Raw genomic sequence first — 16,573 nt, 5'->3', positions numbered from 1 at the left:
TTAATTACATAATGTAAATCATTTTATTTGGAAATTTTTAATAAACTGAATTTTTTATTAAGAAAAAATCATACTTGTTGACGAAAATTTTCAACTTTTTTCTCATTTAATTCTAATTCTTCTTCTAAATTATGCAATTGACTTTCTAGTTCTTCACAGCGTTTAGTTGCAATTTCCAGTAAATTGTATGTCTAATAGAAATATTAAAGAAAACATTATTGATCTTACGATATTATACTGACTAAAATTGATCATGGATTCTATCTGATACATGTAATATAATACTTTAAAGAATACTATTGGAACTTCTTCTATTTGATATGAAGTTGAATACAAACATTCAAATAAAGATAAGAATTGTCTATTTATTTCATTGAAAAACCACTGAAGTTGTTCAATAGTCATATCTTTATCAATGGATATATTTTAATAAAAATCAGCTATTAAAAATAAAATAGATCAAATGGGTTAGCATGAATACAACAGTTTTATAGATTTTGTATTACGAAACAAAAGGTAAATAAATTAGGAATCAATTAATGTCTTGAGAATTATTGTAAAGTGAACATTTTTTAGGTCCATAAATACACGTAAAATAAAACTCCATACAAAGTTTCTCGTTAAGAGCAGTTGGCTTTCTCAATTTTTTAGCCCGTAAATAATTCGGTTATTTATTTATCTATTTAAACACATGAATATTGGTACAAGGGAGTACCAGATATATATGCACCACACAACTGTCATTTGATTTGTGTAAGGGCTGTGATACAGCCCGGGTGCCCAAACTGAAGCAGGATTCAATTAGTTAAATTCAAAACTAATATTACATTTGATTAAATTGTTGATTATATGAAAACTTTTCATTGTATAGCACAAAATCAAATTTTTGTTTATTACAAATGAAAGAAATACCTTAGGTATCCCTTTTACATTAGCTTTTTCCCAAATTTGAGCTATTGAGCAACAGTAATTTTCATTATTTAAAGTTTTAGCTTCCTTGGAAAGAGGTGCCAAACTATCAATATCCATTCTCTGACGTCTAAATGGCAATTGCTTTTTTCCACCATCTAAACAAAGATTTTTTAACGCACAATGAACAAAAATATAAGGGCGTTAGTCATTAGAGTACCAACACTAATGGAGGCATCATTGAAGAAAAATTTCATTTACAGTAACCTAGATGAATGAAGGATTTGAGCAGAAATCTATCTGTTACATGCTTGTTACGGGGAGGAACAATTAAACTTCAAAGTTATGAGTGGTCTCTACCTACTTCAAAATTGATGCAGAGTGAATTTTTACCAAAAGAAGAAAACCAATCCATCGATTTCTGACAAAGTCGCCCGATAGAGAACTGAGACTGATTTTCTAGTTACAAACAGTCACCACACTTCTAATAAAATGGTCTTTGAGTGTCACCCATTAATTTTACTTTGTCGGTGTATAATTTATGTCCGCATAACATTCTTGATAACATCATCATACGAATGAAGTCTGTTAACTTCAGGTAACCACAGCAGAACACAAAATGCCTTGGTAGTGAATAATTAAAACCTTAGTAAGTGACCTTAACTCCGCCTGTAGCTCTTCCAGAGTTACTGCCGGTCCCAAGCCCGGGTAAAGGAGGAGGGTTGGGCATGGGGGTTAGCGTCCCCATCCCGTAGAAAACTAACTCGCTAAAAAAACGCTTACCAGAAACAATTATTCACACCACTTAAACTCTGACTTGAAAGTTAGAAGGTCTTCATTTAGAAGAATTATGACGCTTCATGGTGAAAGCCAAGTTCCTTCGGAAGCCACGAGGCCGATGACCCTTCTAACAACCAGTGCAAAAAATTTTATAGGTACATGGAACGTTCGAACAATGTGTGAGACCGCGAAGACCAGTCAAATAGCAACGGAAATGAGGAGATACAACTTGGCAGTACTGGGAATCAGCGAAACCCGTTGGACCCAAGCTGGACAACAAAGGCTAAACACGGGAGAGATGCTACTATACTCCGATCATGGAGAGAAAAATGCTCCGCACACTCAGGGAGTTGCTATAATGCTGTCCAAGGTATCACGAAATGCACTTATATGATGGGAATCTCACGGATCCAGAATCATCAAAGCATCATTCAAAACAAAAAAGGAGGGGATCACAATGAATATTATTCAATGTTATGCACCCACCAATGATAGCAACGACGACATTAAAGATCAATTATACGAGCGGTTGCAACCAATCATAGAGAAGTGCCCAAGAAAAGACCTCACCATTCTGATGGGAGATCTAAACGCCAAAGTCGGAATAGACGACACCGGATATGAAGATATCATGGGACGACATGGACTGGGGGAGAGAAACGAAAATGGGGAGAGATTTGCAAATCTGTGTGCATTCAACAAATTGGTCATAGGAGGCACAATATTTCCACACAAACGTATACACAAACCTACATGGATCTCACTGAACCACACTACAGAGAACCAGATAGATCATATCTGCATCAATAAAAAATTCCGAAGGACAATGGAAGATATGAGAGCCAGAAGAGGAGCTGACATAGCTTCAGATCACCACCTAGTTGTGGCCAAATTAAAACTGAAACTAAAGAAGAACTGGACAATTGCACAAACAGCATTACAAAGGTTCAATACAGCCTTCCTTCGAGATACTAACAAACTCAACGAATTCAAGATAACTCTCAACAATAGGTTCCGAGCCTTACAGGATCTACTGAACGAAGAAGAAACTACTATGGAGGACAACTGGAAAGGCATCAAGGAAGCATTAACTTCAACGTGTCAAGAGGTTCTGGGTCTAAAGAAATACCATCATAAGGAATGGATCTCTATAGAAACACTGGACAAGATCAAAGAAAGAAAGAACAAGAAGACAGCAATTAACAACAGCCGAACACGAACAGAGAAAGTCCAAGCACAAGCTGAATACATAGAAGCAAACAAGCAAATGAAGAAAAGCATTAGAGCCGACAAGAAGAAATACATGGGAGAACTAGCAAAGACGGTGGAAAAATCTGCAAGGGAAGAAAATATGAAACAACTTTACGATACATCGAAGAAACTAGCAGGGAAATACAGTAAACCAGAGAGAACGGTCAAGGACAAAGAAGGCAGGCCAATCACTGAAATTCAACAACAGCGGAACAGATGGGTAGAGTACTTCGACAAACTCCTGAATAGGCCGGCTTCAATTAATCCACCGGACATCGAAGCAGCGCACACAGATCTTCCTATAGATATCAATCCACCAACGATGGAAGAAATTAGAATGGCCATCAGACAAATCAAGAGTAGAAAAGCAGCAGGATCCGGCAATATACCAGCTGAAGCACTGAAGTCAGACATCGTAGTGACTACAAGCATGCTTTACCTTCTATTCAAAAAGATTTGGGAGGAGGAACAAGTGCCGATGGACTGGAAAGAAGGATACCTCATCAAGATTCCAAACAAAGGAGACCTGAGCAAATGTGAAAACTACAGAGGAATCACACTACTGTCAGTACCAGGAAAAGTCTTTAACAGAGTTTTGCTGAACCAGATGAAAGATGCAGTAGACGCCGAACTTCGAGATCAACAAGCTGGATTCCGTAAGGATCGGTCGTGCACAGACCAATTGAGTGGAACTCGTCACTGTACATCAACTTCACTGATTATGAAAAGGCATTTGACAGTGTGGATAGGAGAACGTTATGGAAACTTCTTCGACACTACGGAGTTCCTGAGGAGATTGTCAATATTATCCGAAACTCATATGATGGACTACAGTGCAAGGTCGTGAATAGAGGACAGCTGACAGATGCATTCCAAGCAAGGACTGGAGTCAGACAAGGCTGTCTATTCTCCCCCTTCCTCTTTCTTCTGTTGGTCGACTGGATTATGAAGACCTCGACATCTGAGGGAAAACGCGGAATACAATGGACAGCTCAGAATCAATTAGACGATTTGGACTTTGCAGATGACCTGGCCCTCCTATCGCATACACATGAACAAATGCAGATAAAGACAGCCAGTGTAGCAGCAGTCTCTGCATCAGTAGGCCTCAGCATACACAAGGGGAAAGAAAAGGTCCTCAAATTCAACACGGAGAACAGTAATCTAATCACTCTTGATGGCGAAACTCTGGATGATGTAGTATCCTTCACACACCTGGGAAGCATAATCGATGAACAAGGAGGTTCAGATGTAGACGTAAAGGCGAGGATTGGCAAGGCAAGGGCCTCATTCCTACAGTTGGAGAACATATGGAACTCAAAACGACTTTCAACCAATATCAAAGTGAGAATCTTCAATACGAATGTCAAGGCAGTCCCACTGTACGGAGCTGAAACTTGGAGAACTACAACAACCATCATCAAGAAGGTACAAGTATTTACAAATAACTGTCTACGCAAGATACTCAACATCCATTGGCTGGATACTATCAGCAACAACCTTTTGTGGAAGAGAACAAACCAGCTTCCAGCTGAAGAAAAAATTAGGAAAAGACAATGGAAATGGATAGGACATACATTACGCAAATCGCCAAACTGCACCACGAGACAAGCCTTAACTTGGAATCCTGAAGGGAAGTGGAAAAGAGGAAGGTCAAAGAACACATTACGTCGGGAAATAAAAGCAGATATGGAAAGGATGAATAACAACTGGAAGGAGCTGGAAAGGATTGCCCAGGACAGGGTTGGACGGCGAATGCTGGTGAGCGGCCTATGTTCCTTCACGAGGAGTAACAGGCGTAAGTAAGTAAGTAAGTAGTAAGTGACCTTCACTCTATAGGCTCTATAAACTTTAAAACGTTTTCTATACAAAATTATAATTCAGTTTTGATTTATTCCGACAGTTCGTTGTCATACTAATTACATCAATAAACGTCCAGTCGATTTAGACTTATCCACCGAAAATGCACTTCTCATTAAAGTCAATAATTCACGCTATCATCACTTAGAGGCATCAGTATTTGTAAGCATTTATACAAAACTCACATCATGTTTTTGATGGTGAGGAGAATAAGATCTAGAATAGTAATAGGTTACATTAGAATGTTAAATTTTGCAGAGAATTTGATGAAAAACTGTTAGGCAGAAATTAAGTAAATAACAAATGGAAAAGTGAGATAAAAACCACTTGCAAAATAATTGATTGCTTAACATAAATAGCTTTCACAGATCATTACCCGGTGTATATACTACAGCCTGAAAATTCTTCTCTTGTAAATATAATATTTGCTCAATCATTCGTTTAGCTTCCCGCTCATAATTATGAATTTTATCAAGACATTGAGAATTGAAATATTTCATGTCTTCATTCTCATTTTCTAATCTTCTGCATTCGCCTTTTAAACCTACTTGTATATTTAGGGTAGTATTTAAGAACCTCGAATATTTTCTTCATAATCTTGACGAAGGACCATTAAATGATGATTAATTTCATTGTTTTCGCGTATCAACTTTCCATTATCTGCTTTGTATGGAGCAATATAATCCTCAACCGTAGATCGAATTTGAATTTGAGAAGAAAGTTCACTCCTAACCTTTCTCAAATTCTCCGTTGTCCAAACAAGGTCATAAAACAAACGTTCCACTAATGGTAAGCTGTCTAGACCTAGTGGTTGTTTATACCCTAGTTGATCAAGTCTTTTTCTCAACTTTGTAAATTTTGCTTGTGCAGTTACATAGGTGCCAGTCATTATCTGATTAAAAAGAGAATGAAATGTCTATTGGAAAAGAAATGAATAAAATATTCTACATAAAATCACAACATAATAGTTGCCTTTACTCGAACTCTACATGGGCGACACTATAAGACTCATGAGTGTTGTGAAGACTAACAAACGGGTTTGTGCAACTAAATTATTCACAAGATTTGTTATAACCTTGATATGTGGAGAGTCTGTAAGCAAACAATATGAGGATCTAAGGTTGTTAAGGTTATTAACCATAAAATAACGGTACGATGGCATGAAATTCACAAGACAAATGCTAGAGTAATAAAAGTAGTGAAAATGTCAGCAATAAAAAAATCAAACATTGACAATAGGATCCGAGAATGAATTCACGGAAACTTGCAGTCGGAGAGAAGACAAAGAGTGGATGCACTTACACCACTCGATTATTTCCTATGACACACAACGTTTTAAACCACTGTTTACGATAATTGTGCGAGCACCAACCAAATAGTCTGTGTCTCGACGTGGCTCAGTACGACTGACAATAACTTCATGGACTGATGCCACGTTTTTGTTTGGACGAACACAGATTTCTTCTAATATACCCCTACAATAACCAACTTCAGGAGGCATTTTCTGCGGTGGTTGAGCATACGTCATACATATGCCGACTACCTCAGTCGATAAAATATCTCTGCCTCATTAACCGAGTTCTTATCCATACTTAGTTCCCTACGTCTTACCTCTGCATCGCTCACTTGGTCCCAACATACGTAAGCAACACTTCGTAGTTATATATGATCAAATACTAATAATCTACAAATATTCTGTCCCAAATGGCCACGTTTTACATCCATAAAGTCGAAATAAACAAGCTGCCGCTCAATAAACTCATTCCTTATTTAGCGGATGGATATCTCACATGCCCCACACGTGATGCAAGTGGGTAAAAGCCAATCGGGTCTTCTGAATCCGTGCCGTGATTTCGTCAAACACCAACACAATAGAGCTCATGACACTTACAAGATAAGTGAAGAGGACAACACGCCCAACTACTTCACATCTTATCAGTAGTTTAGGCGCTGACGTAGATCAGCCCCCAAACAACATTTTACCTAAAGAGGGATGAAAACGTATCAAAAACATATTTTCATTATTTTTCACGATGAATAGAAGATTTGACGTTTTTTCATTACGTTGCCAAACAAAAATACGTCATCTTGGTGTTTTAAGTTAACAAGTGAATTTCTTGGTAGATCAATTTCTCAAAGGTAAGATAATGATAACGTTACCTCCATAAGAATGTCCATGACAGAGTTAAATGAAAATGCGTAAAGTGGACAACGCTAATGAATACAGCCTGATGTAACTAATTCTATTGAAAGTCTGTCACACACTCCGACTCAACCAGTGTTGTTTGAGTAGAGAGTATGTACAAGGTTGACGTATATATTCTGTACATTTTTCAAAGACGGACACTGCCACAGAACTTCTTGATCAGTAGAGTCGAATTTCCCCTCAATTTCATATGGTTATTCGACAAAATATTTGAATAAGGAGGAACAATTCACAATGACCAAATACAATAACATATGTGTAATATCCCAATGAGAAAGGAATAAGCTGCTTCTTTGGGTAGTAACCTATTTTCAGATAAATGTGGTCTATTTTCGAGCAAGAATGATTTTAAATCAATTTCTAGCGTGTTACGGATATGTTACAACCAAGTAAACAGAAAAACCCGAATGTTGTTTTATTAGTATCATCAAAAGTATTGTAAAGATATTAGGGGAAAAGAAAACAAAGTATACATAAGAAATCCAAATAATGTGTCAGTTAATCCGTATTGATCTTAAATCCATCTATGGGGAAATCTTACTTTACCTAAGGATTTTCATAGATGGGTCTGATGTAAATTAATCGAGTAGTTTTCAGCTCAGACTGAGGAAAACAGAATCTCAATCTTGATTTTGAACCGTACATTAGACTATTCTGTGGTTACGCAAAAGGTGGCCAGTCTTGGAGAGAATGAGATATAAGGCGTAGCTAAATTTATATCGCCATTCCGAACATGAAATTGTAACAAGACTAACACATTGAATTTTAGACTGAGAAAATATATGACAGAACGTAAAATAATATAGATAGGTGAGCTCATCCGCATCTTTATGATTTGGAACCTATACGTTTTGAATCAGAAGACTTCTAAATCGCAGTTTGCTTTTATCAAGCAAGTAGTAAGGAGGTATGTGGAAGTAATGTGTTAAAGCTAAAAAAATTGATGAAAAATAGCAGAAATAATACTTCAAAACTATCAATCACAATGTTACACTTTAAGTTTCTTTATGAAAGCAAAGGAATAACTTATGACTTCACAGTTTTGTCTCAAGCTAGCAGCTAAGGAAAACCAATGAGGATTATTAATATGAGGATGGTAAACATAACATAACAATGTTTACGAACCACTGATAATTTGTTTACATTAACATAAAGACCACGGTAATATGCATGTGCAAAGAATGCTTTCCGAGATGAAGTAACTACAGCCCTCTCGGCAGATAGCTTGAAAATGAGACTTGACAAACATGCACTCACTCACGAATTATCATCTTCCTCTTGGACCAGTTATGTATGATCCATGTCTCATAATTTACCTGCTGTTATCATTACCGTATATCAGTGAATAATCTCTACCTCGCTTATTATCATCACCGTTCTTTTTTTTTCTTACAATTCTGTAATCCCACAATTTCTGCGTTATGAATTAATTAACTTGTTTGTACATTTATTTCTTGAAACAATTGACTTGTCTTAGTACTGGAATAATCACTTTATCGTTATCACACTGCAATGAGTGAACCTAATGCCTGGTAATCCAATCTCTGCTGGTCCCAGAAATCCTGCCGTTCTGAGATAAATACACTCAACTATAAGATATACAAACCCACAGATAATTATCGGACTAGAATTAGTCGGGAAAAGTTGCTCGACCAGTACCACTTGAGTATTACTTAATATCTGGAACCGTGCTGAAATAACAAGAAGCAAGAGAAAAGTAACCGATAGGTTTATTCAATCTCGTGACCGAGATATTAGAAATATTGTAACCAACTTCATTGTCGTATGTAAAACACTGAGGATACGTCACCTCTCGAGAGAACAAAATTCTGTGTAAAGCATTATAGCTTTGGCGGATGGAGCGAAATATTTTAAACTGTGACACCAATCCCTTTTTCTCTCATATTTGCATATAACCAAACCGAAAAGTGAGGATTGATATGGTTCCAAATTGTTGTGAAAAGAAAGAACTTTAAATCTCGTGTTATGAAGGACCTACATCCATAGTTTCACATTGAACAACAGAAACTTACATGTGATGAAGTTTATGGACAAAACTACCACGATAACGACAAATCTCGGACGAAATTTCGTCCGTCCGCTACGTTTCCTACAAATATTCTGTTGTCAATATCCAATGTCTCTATGATGGGATTGTGTGAAAGGACTGATTTTCACGTACTTCCTTCCTGGTTTAAAGGAATAGTGTTAATTTGCAAAAACTTACAATCAGTGAAGTACAACCACTTTACTAGTCTCAGTGAAGTCTGATTTCGAATATCCTTGTCACGAGCTTGTATTCTAAGAACGAGAGGGGAACGGAGAAGATAATAAGCGAGGTAGAGATTAGTCACTGATATACGGTAATGATAACAGCAGGTAAATTATGAGACATGGATCATACATAACTGGTCCAAGAGGAAGATGATAATTCGTGAGTGAGTGCATGTTTGTCAAGTCTCATTTTCAAGCTATCCACTGTCGAGGTTGTGACCACTTCATCAGGGAGAGCATTCCAAATGGGGCAACTCGTAATGAGAAGATTAAGGGCGTATCTGGTTGTCCTCTCTTTGGTGTGCTCTATTTCGAGGGTTGCGTCAAGGAGCGTCGGAATGATTTTCTGTCAATATGCTCGTATTGTTGTGATTTGGTGTACTTAATCCATCGTGTGCCATTATCAGACTACCCTTTATTCCCCTCCAGGTCAGTGACAGTAAACACAAACGGTTGAGTCGGTCATCTTAAGACCTATGTCTTAGGCCTACATACACTTGTTTGCCCGTTCCTGTACTTACTGTCACAAATTTATAACTCTTTTGAAGGTTGTAACTTTTTTTCACGTGGTATTATTTTGTTTTCCTATTAGCTTTTTCCTTTAATTTAACATTTATTAGCGATAAATAATTCATCACTGATAGGGTTCTATCAACCTGACACCTCATTTTGGTACTCAACGTCATACATTCACTTCGCTAGTTTTCACTCTGTCTACATCTTTTCGCCCATCAACTTCAATATATTTGCTCTTGACTAATACAGGATTTGGTCCTACCAAAGAACTTTACACGTCTAATAACCTAAGTTATAACTGTCGCTGTTCACTTAATTAAACTTTAAATTAACATTACTTCCAACAATGTCCAAACCATCTAAAAAACATATAATCTATCCTGATGCCTATAGCACCTGCAAAAGATCTAAATTAGTCACTAAAGCGAATAATGTGAAGCTTTATAAACACACTGATCAGTCGGCATCCTACTCTGATCTTCCTTCAGCTACACTAAACGTGCACCGTTTACTTGGGCATGACATATCACTACCCTGAATCTCGTTTATAGATATAAATAAGAGCAGTCACATACCGTTAGAGTTGACATCATTTTTCAGTCCAAACAAAAGCACCACATGTTTTGAGCAGTATTTAGGCAGTGTGACAGTGTGGTCTGTATGTAACCATATCGACCTTGAAAGCTTTGATATAAACTTCAATAATCTCACCACTGGTAGATCTAAAAACAGCCAAACAGAACTTAGCTTCACCCAAACTGTCCAAGACTTAGTGCCGTACAAATATTCAATCAATGTTCCAGAAAATCCCGGTCTCGAAATTCTAAGAAAACACTGAAAAAGTAATAGACCATATATGATCTGAAGTGTTGAAAAGACTTCAGTGTATGCGGAATGTCATTGTGTATTATATACCTGATAGTGCGAACGTGAAGATTGCTAAAAATACTCTACTACAAGGATGTGGATTGTCGCATTCTTGGTGTGTAACAAGAAGACTACATAAAGCACACACTAAAGCCTCCTGTCCATTCTATTTAAGTTCCGTGCTATCACTGAAGCTAATCACCTCCTCAATAGTCAGTCATTACTAAAGCGTATTCCAACATTTAAAAAGATTAGAATCATTCATGACAGGACTGCTATCCAGCGTCGAAACCGCAATAGAACGCAAACTAATCAACCCAGTCTACGTAGCCGCGGCAGCTACAGCGCTTGTCACTGCACAAATCCTAAAACACTATACACTACCCCACCCAAAATTGGAGGCACGCTGCATGCTGTCATTAGTCCTAAGAACAAGACTGCACATAAAGCAGCTGCAACTACTCACCCTCAGCCCAACCACTCAGCTATCCAAAAATGTCAATCCACTTATGCCTCAATAGTGCCGCAGTATACATACCGGATATACAGACGCTACTACTCAAAATATACACATTATCTTTAGAGACAGGTACATATCCGGAAACCTGGAAGGTAACGTATGTTCTTCCCAAACACAAATCAGGACCGAGAAACATGGTCGAAAACTGCAGATCTTTAAATATCACTCAAGTTATATCACGCATAATTAAAAAAGTGATACTAAATCAACTATCTGATCACCTACTTAAGGAAGATCTAACAGACTCGTCACAACACGGTTTCATTAGAACAAGGTCTTGCAGTACATGTCTGGTAGAATTCTTTAACGAGACTGCTCGCATACGTGACCAGAAGAAACTAGTGGTTCTACTATACTTCGATATTAAGAAAGCCTTTGATAAAGTACCTTATAATCTTTTAATCGAAAGACTTAAGTCAGTCGGAATTATAAATCCCCTTTTGCAATGGATCAAATCTTTTCTTACGAACAGATACCAAATAAACAAGATTAACTCTAAAACATCCACACCTCAACCAATAATCAGTGGTGTTGTGCAGTGTAGTGTCTTCGGTCCATTGCTCTTTAGAATCTACATCAACAATATATGCGAATGCCTTAGCACAGGTAAGGCCTACCTCTACGCCGATGACTTAAAAGTCGTCTATAAAACTGACATTTGCGATGTACGTAGTACTATGCAAACAATTCAACATTAACTCAACATGGTAGACGACTGGCGCAAACGCTGGAGGTTAGAGCTCAACACAGAGAAATGCGGCTGGTTATGTATAGGAGATACGTCTCTTAAAATAAAACTAACACTTAACAACAACACACTGCCCACACTGGCATCAGTAACTGACCTAGGGGTACATTACTCAGTCTTAAATTCTCTGGACACATCTCAACCAAAGCACCTAACATTCGGAAATTGCTTAGCTTCATTCTCCGTAATTTCTATCAAAATGAATCTAAAATCCTTCTTTATAAAGTTTGTGTAAGACCTATCGTTGAATACTGCTCGTTCTTATTATCCAACCTACGCCTATCTGATATACTAAAGGTGGAAGGAATACACTGAGACTTCCCTCGAAAAATACTTAAGACTGAATCGATCACTGACTACAGTTCTCGATGACAAATCTTAGGAATAGAACCCTTATGGAACAGAAGGCTTAGGTCTAATTTGATTCTCCACTTCAAACTACTCAAAAGGCTTACTTATTCAACATGTAAGATAGTTCTTGCCCAAGACACACATGAATACGGACTTCGAAACAAAGTATCTACGATCAAAGTTGAGAAACACAGATCAAAAACTCGGGAAAACTTCTTCCCCATCAAGTATGCAATAATATGGAACAGTATTCCCTCCGAATTACGCATGGCAGATGAATTACATACGCTTGTAAAACGGCTTGATCAAGCCCTCACTTGCGTTGATCTAGCACGTACGAACACTTCTGCGCCCCACTCAGACATCATAGGCTCTCTACACGTCTAGACCAAAGTGGACTTCAAGTTCAGTTTGCCTTATTTTTCCTACTTTGCAGTTGTATTAGTTACTTTTTACACCCTATTTCTTCACTTGAAGTAGACAGGTAATTCACTGGACCTATCGATACTGTTCAACTACACTCGGTCGCTAAGAGCCACCCACTACCACGACTGCCTTCTACCAGTGGTCTTGCATCTATGGAGCCTGTTACCCATCAACTGGTTATGACAACACAAAATAACACCAGTACCAAGTTAATGTGAGTTACATAAAACTGACAAATACCAAATAGCATGAGATATGCGTTCTATAATCCAGTGATAGCTACAATCCGAAAATATGTAATTTCTCACAGTTAAGTTACATTTCAATCTATTCCAGTTAGTAAATTTATCTTGAAGTTATAGTTAAGAAATGTATTCACCTTGTAGAAACTTTCAGATCAAAACTACTTTAAGATTATGTAATCAATCACTTTCACTAATTAGTACCACGCAGTCGGTTACTTTATTAAAAGCTTTGTTAAATCATGCTCACTTATTGAGATTTAATTGACATAGACTGTAGGGCCAATATATGGCCAATTATCTTTGATGTAAGAAATATACGCTAAATTTTTTAAATCAAAACATTCTTATCTAGTGTTCAAACTATCCTAATACCAATTTACCATAACTTCCCTATTGTAGTCGCTTGTTGATAAAGTACTCATTCAGCCATCAACAACCGTGAATATTCTAATGATTATTTTATATGCAGGCTGTTCATTCGGTTGGGGACAGCTACCTTATATCATGTTAATGAACAACGGTATAGTAGAACAAGCACTGTACCAATATTTTCTTCATAAATGTTTTTTCTCATGGTGGATATCTAATTTAATTCAAACTATAGTATGGTACATCTTTACCCAATTATGGTACTTTCATTTCATTTCACTTTGTTTATCTGTGATATGTTTGGTTGCTTCAACGATACCAGTAGTTCACCATTTGGTCAAATAAAATTTCTTCCTTCTTACTTTTCAATTCTATAACTTTAATAAGGATGTTCTTGTGACAACGTATATATGATATGCATAATACCTTGTGATATAATAGGCATTCTTATTTATGCTTTGCTTAACTATACCAGTTAAAGATTTTGGTTACTGAAGTTGCCCTATTTATATTGTTTCATGATAAATGCGCAATAAACGTCTTCTTAATAGATCCGATGTACTGTTATCTATATACGCGTAAGTCCGTTCTCACTATATCTTTGGATTTATATGTTCGACAATGTACTGTTTTCTAGAATTTAAGATTGTGGGGGAAATTCACACTTCAAATTGATGATTTTGGTGTCTTTTCATTATTTAAGCCCAAATAACGATATCCAATGAAAACTTTAGTTTGATTTTTCGATTGGCTTCGTTTATAAAAGTCTATATCACCACAAAGTAGTCAAATAGTTTATTTCGCATACGGACGATTAAGGTAATCCAGCACACATTCAACGACAGTAGATTATCCTCTTTTGGCAAAGTGATTTACTTTTGTAATCACATCATTTTAAGAATGCTTGCACCTCTCTATAAGTATTCGTCTCACTTTAACGATGTGCGCAAAGACGTAGGAAATATGAATTTTCTCAATTGTTGTCTAAATCGGAAAGTCAAAAACTTGTAACACGAGGAATGTGAACGTATTATTCATTACAAATAGTTTATTTGGAACGCAATCATCGTGATAATGATTTATTTGAAATATTTAACAATGAATTTAATTAGTTTCGTGTAAGTGGCCAAGTTTGGTCAATTCTTGTCTGAAAATAAAAAGAATAATCTTAGTCGCCTTGATATTAAGAAATTTGAATCGTGTATTTTATAACTTAATGTACAAAATCCATGTGGAACCCTTAAATGTTATGGACTTGGAGAGTGCACATTTATACTGCTTAAACAGAAATTAGTCTCTTCTTTTTTAAATCTGATTTATAAAAGCTTAAGTAGATGAAAAATTTGTTGACTGTGTGATTTTACTCAAGTTGTGGTGTGGGCTACTTATATCCACATAAGTAGTATATAACGATAGTCCGGAATAGAATGTATTTCAGTAGAAGATCAAGAAGGAAAGAACTGAGACGGGAACGGAAAGCAATTGGTATGAAAATGCACGAACAGTGAAATCTGAGGCGATGGACTGAGATTTGCAAAAGGAGCAGTTAAGTTCGAGACAATGGATTGATTCACAATTGGTTGATCACTGGGTGGTGATCAATGTCATGTGTGTCAAGTCCTTCTTGGTACAGATCGAATGCTATCAATCAAGTTGCAATCTGGACGCTAGTCTAGGTGACTCGACATTGCGTGCACTATGTCGAGATAAGATGATGATTGGAGGTAGTCAACAGGAAACCCTGGACACGGGATTGGATCCGTCAAGGAGCGCCAGTTCCCTCAAGATTACCGGTACACCTTGCTGACGAGTGCCAAGTAGCACGAAACCTGGGTCCAGGGTTTCGTGTTGACTACCTCCAACAACCATCTTATCATAATGGATTGATATTTTGCAAATTAACTATTTGCTTTATAGTTCTCAGATTTTAGTGAGACATTCAGTAATTTCGTGTTCAAATACATTCGATTGCCCCCACTCGTGTTCATGTTCACTACAAGGTCTTAATTATGAATGCAAATAATCAATTCAAAGAACAGTTGGGAGTCCAATTTATGTTAAAATTACCAGTTAATATATTAGTATCGTAATTGACAACTTGATGAAGGTCGTGCTCGGACCGAAATCTCCATCGTAACGGCAGCCAACAGGATTCAATCGGTATCAGTAATAGCAAGGATGGTAAAAGATGATGCAATTGCTAACTATACTTCACCAGGTCAATCAGTATTTTCAGAAGGTTTGAGAAAATAGAATGAGCAAACAGGTATTCAAGTATTCTTGACGACATGACGTATTATCACACTTCGCTTCTACCTCACTACCATCCGTTCAACAGACAAACTCGAGATTTAATCGTCATTTTCAAAGGAGTAATTTCTGTAATACGGAATGAAATATTCAGAAATTCCCAGGTGTATCTCCTAATTTAGTCACTGTACATAAAGTTTCCTCCATCCGAAGCCACATCTAAGAAAAACATTCACATAACATTTGACCTTATATGGGAACAATCAGTAAAGTTGCCATCACATATGTAACACAATACAATGAACAATCTAAAAACATATCACTGGAAAAGCAAACATACTAATATACGACAAGTAATGAACAGAAATCCAAGAATCTTTAGACGAATAATAACCTTTGAAATAATGAAACAAAGAAAAATTAGTCACATCAACACTCACCTTAAATATTGAGTAAACTGGTCATCTATCTCAACTTCACAATCCCATTTATCATCCCATACTTGCAGATCCGAAATCTCTTCCTCTGATGCTGTCCAAGCTAATTTAAACGAAATAGAAACATGACATATAAACACTTTTAATCCAATGGACACAAATATAATCACATCCTATTTCATTGTAAATAAATCTATAGGTTTATTATAGGAAGAAATCTTTGACTTAGTCAATACTATGGACACCTGACTAGTTGATGTTTGTATTTTGCTTCACATAATTTCGCAATTATAATACCGTCTTCACAGATAGTTTTGTGTTTTAGTTTGCCGAATCTGACGCATTATTCGGTCATGTAGTTGAAGCCTCGATAAGGAATCAACAGAACTATACTAGAGGTTAAATAAACACTCAAAACGCCTAATATAAAAGTTTCCTCGTCTATTCAATGTTTTCGCACATTAAATTGCTTTTTATTTTTATAAATACTAACAACTTATTCAGCACACATCTTATTCCCAGTGTAAAACACGACAATGGGCAGGATGTATGCATATTTATTAC

The 16,573-nt window shown here is 36.7% G+C and overlaps 2 protein-coding genes across 4 annotated transcripts in view; both read right to left on the bottom strand.

Annotated features, from left to right (window-relative positions):
• MS3_00007968 (uncharacterized protein) overlaps positions 1-9,116 on the bottom strand; it is a 49,735-nt gene extending 40,619 nt beyond the window's left edge. The window contains exons 1-6 of one of the 3 annotated variants that reach the window (XM_051216306.1): positions 9,040-9,116; positions 8,363-9,001; positions 5,377-8,322; positions 5,177-5,344; positions 913-1,067; positions 75-191 (exon numbers count right to left, since the gene is read on the bottom strand). In XM_051216306.1, coding sequence (XP_051066882.1) covers positions 75-191; positions 913-1,067; positions 5,177-5,344; positions 5,377-5,689 — 753 coding nt within the window. In that variant the 5' untranslated portion in view covers positions 5,690-8,322; positions 8,363-9,001; positions 9,040-9,116. Of the gene's footprint in view, positions 1-74; positions 192-912; positions 1,068-5,176; positions 9,002-9,039 lie in introns of all 3 variants that reach the window. The other 2 variants (XM_051216307.1, XM_051216305.1) reach the window with 2 other exon arrangements.
• Positions 9,117-14,144: 5,028 nt separating this feature from the next.
• Positions 14,145-16,573, bottom strand: part of DHX38 (Pre-mRNA-splicing factor ATP-dependent RNA helicase PRP16) — a 39,885-nt gene continuing 37,456 nt past the window's right edge. Inside the window, exons 17-18 of the mRNA XM_012937036.3 lie at positions 16,013-16,112; positions 14,145-14,469 (exon numbers count right to left, since the gene is read on the bottom strand). The gene's annotated coding sequence lies outside the window, so the exon portion shown is untranslated. The remainder of the gene's footprint in view (positions 14,470-16,012; positions 16,113-16,573) is intronic.

Source organism: Schistosoma haematobium, chromosome 4, assembly GCF_000699445.3.
Source record: "Schistosoma haematobium chromosome 4, whole genome shotgun sequence".
NCBI lineage: Eukaryota > Metazoa > Platyhelminthes > Trematoda > Strigeidida > Schistosomatidae > Schistosoma > Schistosoma haematobium.
The sequence above is the reverse complement of the archived record's forward strand: the minus strand, read 5'-3'. Positions and strand labels throughout refer to the sequence as shown.